The sequence below is a fragment of the Silurus aristotelis genome, assembly GCF_946808225.1.
Source record: "Silurus aristotelis genome assembly, chromosome: 16".
In the NCBI taxonomy this organism is placed as follows: Eukaryota; Metazoa; Chordata; class Actinopteri; order Siluriformes; family Siluridae; genus Silurus; species Silurus aristotelis.
The window spans coordinates 9,828,825-9,837,296 of record NC_139589.1 but is presented as its reverse complement, the minus strand read 5'-3'; the positions used below and the strand labels follow the sequence as shown (position 1 = coordinate 9,837,296).

At 34.5% G+C, this 8,472-nt stretch overlaps 1 protein-coding gene and 1 long non-coding RNA gene across 8 annotated transcripts; one reads left to right on the top strand and one right to left on the bottom strand.

Annotated features, from left to right (window-relative positions):
* The first annotated feature begins 10 nt into the window (after positions 1-10).
* Positions 11-7,585, top strand: capslb (calcyphosine-like b). Of its 7 annotated transcripts, XM_083564945.1 has the most exons (7): positions 11-119; positions 268-296; positions 1,277-1,417; positions 3,318-3,495; positions 3,980-4,189; positions 4,486-4,615; positions 6,394-7,130. In XM_083564945.1, the coding sequence occupies exons 1-6, from the start codon at positions 72-74 to the stop codon at positions 4,585-4,587; spliced, it is 708 nt and encodes a 235-aa protein (XP_083421071.1). In that variant the 5' UTR covers positions 11-71; the 3' UTR covers positions 4,588-4,615; positions 6,394-7,130. The 7 variants fall into 7 exon arrangements, with proteins under 7 accessions (XP_083421071.1, XP_083421072.1, XP_083421070.1 ...); XM_083564946.1 differs by lacking the exon at positions 4,486-4,615 and having other exon boundaries at positions 6,394-7,585; XM_083564944.1 differs by having other exon boundaries at positions 4,486-7,130.
* LOC310739232 lies at positions 6,261-8,413 on the bottom strand. The gene is made up of 2 exons (XR_014537298.1): positions 7,322-8,413; positions 6,261-7,103 (listed from the first exon to the last, which is right to left on the bottom strand). It is a non-coding gene; the product is annotated as an uncharacterized lncRNA (long non-coding RNA).
* Positions 8,414-8,472: the final 59 nt, after the last annotated feature.

Genomic DNA, 8,472 nt, shown 5'->3' with positions numbered 1-8,472 from the left:
TTGTGTGTGTTTGTTTCTGTTGTTTATTTTTCTTTGCATTAGGATGAAGTCATGTGACAGAACAGAACATCATGACAAAAAGAGTACATCTTTGTTTTCCCCAAAAAGAAATTGAAAAAGTAATTACATTGTTTTTAACGTGTATTTTATAGAACTGGGCGTTTCCGTTTTCTCCCCCGGGTTAGTAGTAGACTTCTCACTCCAAACATTAAAATTGCACACCCCGGAAGTGGTCGAGATGTTGTTGTTTTTTCCCCGTCTCTATAGCAACCACGAGACGCAGGACGCAGCAGGAGGTGAGTAACTAACATTAACCACTACGTTCACCGCAATTTCATTTACTTTTAGATCGAAACTCGGGAATGTAGATAATATTTGTATGTTTTAAGTCATAGTGTTGATCCAGTTTGATACATCAAATAACTGTTTTTATCAGAGTATGTAATGGGAAAAGTCGAAAAATTATGCTACTCCCTGCCAACTTCCGGGTTGGGCACACAGGAGAGTAAACAAGGGGTTAATATTTCAGCCATATGGAAATCACATAAAATATAGATCTCATTATAATTTGTATTTTGTTTTATATACAATAATATTGGATTATTAAGGCTTTTTAAATCATTTAATTCAAAACAAGACGCCACAAATACAAACGATCATTCTAGTCATTTATCATTAAAAAAAAATTAAAATAATATGCATAAAGACATGAAAGGTCTGGACTTGTTTTTTTTAAAAAAGTGAACAAATACAACAGTCAAAAGGTCAGGAAAATGTTTATTCCGCTGTTTTTGTCGTCTTTTTTCTATATTTTTATCTGAAATTTACCAACTTTGATGATGTCTTAAACCCCGCCCACATCAGAATCCTTAATAATTATTCCTAAACATAATTAGAAGAATGTTATAGAGGAAAATCCCAAAATGTTGACCATGTTTGGATTGAAGTTAGATTTTATACTGGAAAAAGGATTTTAAACTAACAAATACATTTTTTTTTTTTTTATATGTATGCAAACATTTGATTACAATTTTAAGGGGGAAAAAAATCTATATAAAAATGATCACCAATCAGCTAGTAAAGATGGGGTGTGATGTCTATTGTTTTTATTTTATTTATTTATTTTTTTTTAATCCTTGCTTAAAGTGTAAACTCATCTACAGCTAGTGAAACAAATCAAAACAACAGTAAATTAGCTTGCTGGTATGTTTACTTAGTGTGTATGTGTATAAAACTCAAATAATCAGTGTGTGTTGTGAATTTGGATTTCAGATAGTATAATGGCAGGCACTTCTCGGCATGACCGGGAGATGGCGATCAATGCCAAAAAAAAGCTGAAGGAGTGCGAAGACCCGGTGGAGCGGCTGCGGCTGCAGTGTCTGTGCCGTGGGTCAGCAGGGATTAAAGGCCTCAGCAGGTGAATATATTGCTACACACATTGGTGCGTCCTACATCACTGGTGCCAAAACAAAAAATGATGATGCCATGTTTCTGCACTTGATTTTTTATTATTATTATTATTATTATTTATTTTTATTTTTTTTTTACAAAATTGGGGAATGTTATTTTTTGATAAAGTGGTAAAGACAAAGACTTCTCAATATGCTATGCCTGGCAGGGGATCTTCTTACTACCTAGACATACTGGAATATAGTTCATGTTACATTATACTGTTGGACATTTACTAAATCTCACAACATAAACATTATTACTGCATATGGAGTTCTTAATATTGATATTAAAACTAAAACATGTATATCTAATGTATTCTAAATGTCTCTCAAGAAAGTACTGTTTAGTAAATATAATATTAATGGTCTATCTATCTATCTATCTATCTATCTATCTATCTATCTATCTATCTATCTATCTATCTATCTATCTATCTATCTATCTATCTATATATATATATATATACATTTTTGTGTACATAAAGTGCCATCATATTCTCACTTCATGCCCAGTGTAGGCTCTGGTTTCAGCACGTGTCTGACCAGCATGAAGCATTTTACTAAAGACGAATGAATGATACATGAAACTTATCACTTTCACACAGTACACAGGCGTTCCAACTGACTTATAAAACATTATTAATCAGTAAAATAAAATATTTCATTTCTATTGCTTCAAATCTGGTATTAGATCAATCAATCGTGGTTTCTCTATGTATTGTGACTGTTCAGCCACAGCTGAGCATGGAGATGGCTAGACGAGGGCGCCCCCAGCTGGAGAAACGATTCACGTCTTTCCATAGTAACATTGGTACAAAGATAAAACAGACGTCACAACTAAAGCACTGATAGAAAAAAACACTGCATACAACTGCCATCAGAACATTTATAATATTAAAAACTAAAGTATGAAGTAGGCTGGGTTAAAGAAAATAATAATATTTAGGAAAAAACTGAGTGTAATATTAACTGTTAACCACAACCTGGGAAATAAATTTAGTGTTGATAAAAGGGCACACCAAATCAGGCAGAAGTTTCAATCCCCCTCTAGGTGTGAACGTCTTGGTTCATGGGCAGGTGTCATGTTCTAGGTGTAGTCTCTCTTTATTCCCACTGTAAACTCTGGTTCCATCACAATCCTGACCAGGATTAATCCTTGAGTAAAGATAAATGGATGAAATTTTATTCCTTTATGTTGTGACAACACTTTTGCCTTTTGCCAAGAAACCTGGCGATAAAGGTCTTACTGGAAAATCTGATCTGGCTATTCTGGTCATTATACAGAGTTGATCAGTTCATTTCTGAAAAGGAAAGGAAAGGGGAAAAAACGAAAGGAAAGAAGGTGGGTGGGTTTGAGCATAGATGCATTTTTTTATTTTTTTTATTTTTTACATATTCAGGCATATTCAATAATTCTTTATCTAAATCTAATAGTTTGTGTTTCTGTACTTTTGGATCATTTCTTTCAAAGCCAAATCTGGATTTATGAATGTTTTTAATAATTCGTTTGAGTACTGGGTGTTACGCCACGAAATTAGATGAGCTCATTATGCCTTTCTTTTCCCCAGAATTTGTTTCCATTACCAGTTCACATGCCTACAGTAGACCACTGAATGTCTCAACAATAAAAACTAGAAAGTTAATGCATAATATTTAGTCAAATTCTTTAACGAATAATTACAAAACAATGTTGACAAATTTAGCAAATTAGAGATTCCTGATTCTTATTTTTACCTTTCCTTCTGATCTTGGAATAAAATAAAATGAAAGTCGGTTTGTCATATTTAATGAAGTTCATGCAGGATCATTATGGTTCATGACTTGTGATTTCTGTTTAAACCCCAGTTTTGCTCTGTTTTTTTTAAGAGCTTTTCGGATTATGGATGACGACAACAGCCGAACCCTGGACCTAAAGGAGTTCATAAAGGGGCTGAATGACTATGGGGTTCTCATTGAGAAAAATGAGGCGATCACACTTTTTCAGCAATTTGACAAGGATGGAAGTGGACAGATTGACTTTGATGAGTTTCTTCTCACTCTCAGGGTAACTACAACATTTTCTCATATTGCCCATAATGAAAATGCATCTGTTCCAGAGGTATGAGACTGGCAGCCTTGACGGCTAAGAGCTGTATTATGTGTAGATTAGCAAAATGCAAAGCACAGCTGAGCAGGCAGTTGAGAACTAGAGGAAAGGAAGCATGTGTCTCAGTCCTGGCAGAACATAAGTGCTCTTATGTACCACAGTTTCTCTGTAAGCTCACTACTCTTAAGAGAAATATCTTTGTGTGTGTGTGCAGTTCATGGCTTATTGTGCTTTTTTATTTTTTATCCAGGATTGCTGATACTGCTTGACTCACCTCAGTTCATGCCTTCTGTTGAATGTACTGTATTAATATCATAAGATGTTTCAGTATGTTTTTGTCATTAGTAAATATGCATGGTCATGCACAGATCCCGATATCGTTATCATGCCTATCATTCCTTATTCCTAGTTCTCTTGATTACGTCTGTGTTTGTGATCACAGCCACAGATGTCCAACGCGAGGAAGGAGGTGGTCATGCAGGCGTTTAGAAAGCTGGACAGGACTGGCGATGGTTTGATCACAATTGAAGATCTGAGAGGAGTGTATAATGTGAAACATCACCCCAAATATCAGAACGGGGAATGGACCGAGGAGCAGATCTTCCGCAAATTCTTGGACAACTTTGATTCTCCTAATGATAAGGACGGACAGGTAGGCTAACAATCCAAAGACAAAATGGTAGGTTGCCTGCATACTTTAATTATATTATATATATCAGATGTATCATATATCAGTGTTAATCAATCTGTTGGAAAATAAATTGTCATTTTCTATTAAAAATGGAAATGGAAATTACAAGAAGGTAAACTTCACACAATTGCTATTTCTCTCTGTACTGTTTTTACTGTATGGAATATTAAATATAATTAATCATTTGTAGTTTCCATCAAGTTTCCATCAAGTTTCCATTAAGACGGTTGCTGATATCACCCTGTTTTGTGCATCAGGTCACTAAAGAAGAGTTTTTAAATTACTACGCTGGTGTGAGCGCCTCCATTGACAGTGACATCTACTTTATTGTAATGATGAAAAATGCCTGGAAACTTTAAACTAACATCTCCAAATATCTGTCCCAGGGTAAAGTGCTACCAGATGAAGCTTTTTCTTCAAGACAAAAATATAAAACCTGAATCAATCAGCAGATGAACAACAGATTGCTAATGTACCTGTCCTGATTCAATCAAAAACCAAAATCAGCAATATAACATTCAGTATAGTATTAGTACTTCCATATAGACCACCACCTATAGATGTTGTGTGTGTGTGTGTGTGTGTGTGTGTGTGTGTGTGTGTGTGTGTGCGCGTATGCTGCAATAGGGTCTGCCTGCAGATTACAAACCAGAAAATGCATGTTTCAGTGGTCATATGACATTTTTTGAATACGCAAAGTTATTGTATGTAGAAATTTTCATAGATTTTGAAAGGGTCAAGGGGTTTTTGCGAGAATTTCAAGTTATATCAGAGACTGTGTTCATTATCATATATATTCCTGATCTTTAAAGCCAATGCTCAAAAGCTTCATAATATAGAAATACCCAACCTTTATAGATAACCTAAGAAAGATTTTTAAATCTTCAGTCTTAAAGGCTAACACTAGCCAACTTGCTTCTATAGTATAAGCTAACCTGTTAGGTCTTCTGAGAACATTTTTATCATAAAAAAATCATAGTCTTAATTGCTAACACTTGCCAGCTTGCTAATATGAACTAACCTGACAGAACTTCTGACAGACCTGTAAGTCATACAAGAAACTATATTTTTTTTATTCGGTTTGCTAACGTAGGCTAATCTAAAAGGTCTTCTGAGAACATTTTAAGTCATACCAGAAACTGTATCATAAAATATTTATAGACTTAAATGCCAACCAAATGCTATCCAGCTTGGTAAAATATATTTTTGACAGAATTTCTTGAGAATGTTTCTTGTATTAATGTTAATCATTTTCAACGCTAATAGTCACAACATAACCTTTACCATGAGCGTACCTAGCATGATGGATTTTTTTGAATTCCTATTCCTAATGTTCTTATTTGCTAAAAACCAGCTTGCAAATATAAACTAATCTGACAGGATGTCTGTGAGAATGTTAATGGACTGCTTATAGACACAAACCTGGCCAGCGAACATAAATAAATGCTCTTTACCCCATCAGAATAAGGATATGAGTGTGCTGGTGTTGATCTGTATTGGGCTCTGAGTTGTACAGTATGTAATCTGTAATAATGGTCAGAAAGCAGCTTGTTGGTGTGTTTTGATTGAATCAGAATCCAGGACTTTGCCTCACAATACTTGTAGCTCTTCTCTTCAATCTTAACCTCTGTTTGATGAATTTCAGCAATTAAAACCGAAAATGACTAAAATCTTTCTATGCTTTGGATTTCCTTTCCTGGGTTTATTGCGTTTCTAAAAACACACAACAGACTAATTCCCAACACAGAGCACTATTTCTCAGTGCAGGCAAGCAGCGGTGTTAACAGCGCTCGCCTCTCTATCTCCATTATCTGAAAAAGGCAGGTGATGTGGCCAACCTGCTCCATTGTGTCTTAATTTCTGTTTAACTTTTGGTTTATTTGACATTTGCACCTGCTCTACGCCTGAAATGAGAAATACACTTTTAATTTTTGCAGTTAAAAATAATCAATCACTCATACAAATGAACATGGACTCTCTTGTATTTCTGTCTGGGTTGTGCTTTTTTTTCTTTTATCTGTTCCTTTTCTTCTTTCCATTCCACTGTGTAGCTCTAACATGGGTGATGGAAAGCTTTTTTTTATCTTTATAATAGAGAAAAGTGTAACCATGTTAGGGGGAATTTTTTATGGCGGTTATCATTTCATCCACTTTCCCCTCTTCAGGTCACGAAAGAGGAGTTTCTCAACTACTACAGTGGAGTGAGCGCATCCATCGACAGTGACGTCTACTTTATTCTGATGATGAAGATGGCATGGAGGCTATGAGAGTTTGAGAAGCGTATTTACTAATTTATATTGGCAGAATTTTTTTACTGTGCACTTGACATTTTGTTTTTATTGTAAGCACTAATCGTATAGAATAGCCAATTGATATTTGTGATTCATGAAGGTTTTGACCTTGATTTCTCACCCTGAGCAGTCATCTCAATTACTACATGCACATGAAGCTGGTTTCACACTGTTCACGGAAAAAGCTGTGGGTGCAGTGAGATACAGGTGAATGGACAGGTTGAACAAAGTTCATATGTTTTAAAGTTTTGCACCTTAACAACCCCCCCCCAGACCCCCTTTCATGCCCACTCATTCACACATTGATTTACAGCTAGTGTCGATTTATCATCACCAGTCTATCTACAGATATGTATTTGTCATGGAAGGAAACTAGAGAACCCAGAGGAAACCCATGTGGAGATGGACATTTAAATGACTGTAACCAAAGCTGAGGATCAAACCAGGTAGCTGTGAGGGAAAAACATTACCCTTTGTACTACCTAATGTTCCTCAGCATTATTTGTATTTTTTTTTGTGTTTTTTTTTTTGTTTTTTAGAATTGTGAAAAATACTGTGGGCAGTTTGAAACCAAATGAATGCAGCTCAAAAATTCCTCATGCATTTACACAGTTCCTGTCATGTTTTTTTTTTTACACTAAACAGCATCTCATCCTGGTTAGATCAGGACCAGGGATTACACTTCCTGAAACAGTATAGGTGTGTTTAACATTCAGTGGAACAGGAGCAAATTACCCTAAAGCTGCAATTTGTTATTTTGCTCAAGTATTCCTAAATGTATAATTCAGGAACCAATGACAACATGTTGAGCAAATAATTTTTTGTTAGGAATTAATCTTAAAAAAATAATAAATAAACTTATATCACCATAATATTGTTTTTTTCTGTGACAGAATTTATCCCTGACCCCAGACACAGTAACGCTGCTCAGCTTTTTCACTTCCCCTTTAAAACCTTAGAAACAGAAACTGAAGTCTCAGGGACTTTTTGGAATGACTTTTAATAATCTGCTTTTGTTGTGCAAATTTCTTTAATAAAGCCAGTAGTATAAATGATTATTGCAATGTACTATACAGTGTACATTCTTTGTGGTAATAAAACAATTTCCTGTTATAGATGTGAGAGGTGGAACACAGTTAAATGTCATACTAGATGTAATAAAGCAGTAACAAGTAAATATTTAAATAGTTGATAACCTGCTATTTTACAGTAGACAGAACACAACAGGCTTCTATTTATCATGCTGGATGTGAACAGATTCATTTGTGAGTAAAGGAAAATGTAGTATTCATCAAAAAATATTAGTATGTCACAAGAGCGCCTGAGTTTTGTGGAAGTTTATCTAAAATTGCTTCGCCTCAAATGGAATCAATAGCAATGAGTTATACATTTCAATTAGACACACAAATGGAGTGGACGTTTGGTGAACCTCTGTCATTTTAATAACATGGAAGGTATCAATGAAAAGCAAATTTATTAGTAATACAAATAGGATTAGCTGTTTAATTAGATTGAAAGTAATGGCACCCTATCAAATGAGAAGTAGATGTTTTTGTGGTAGAGTATGCGTGGTTATGCCTTAGCACACACTGTACTTTCTGTTTAGTCATCTTTTTTTCTCTCTTCATTTTCAACTTCACCGTTTATGTTTTGTGGGCGTCAGCAAACGCAAATCAACTTTTTTCTGTACGTGTGGTAAATTACAAGCAATATGTGAATATGTTTCAAGTTCCTTGTAACCCCTTGGAATTTTATGGCCGTTATATTACCGCTTATAGTTATATACCGCTTTACATTACTTTAAAAGGTTGATAAATAAAAAGAAAAACAAATAAGGAAAAAAAAATTTTTTTTGTACTTGCAATACAAATGCAAGTCATTTATATATATATATATATATATATATATATATATATATATATATATATATATATATATATATATATATATATC

Excerpts from the sequence above, each read along its gene's own strand:
- capslb (XM_083564946.1), top strand. The coding sequence starts at position 72 with ATGACAAAAAGAGTACATCTTTGTTTTCCCCAAAAAGAAATTGAAAAA. Across the intron at positions 297-1,276 it reads GACGCAGGACGCAGCAGGAG|TATAATGGCAGGCACTTCTC; the intron begins GTGAGTAACTAA and ends GATTTCAGATAG. Across the intron at positions 1,418-3,317 it reads GGGATTAAAGGCCTCAGCAG|AGCTTTTCGGATTATGGATG; the intron begins GTGAATATATTG and ends GTTTTTTTTAAG.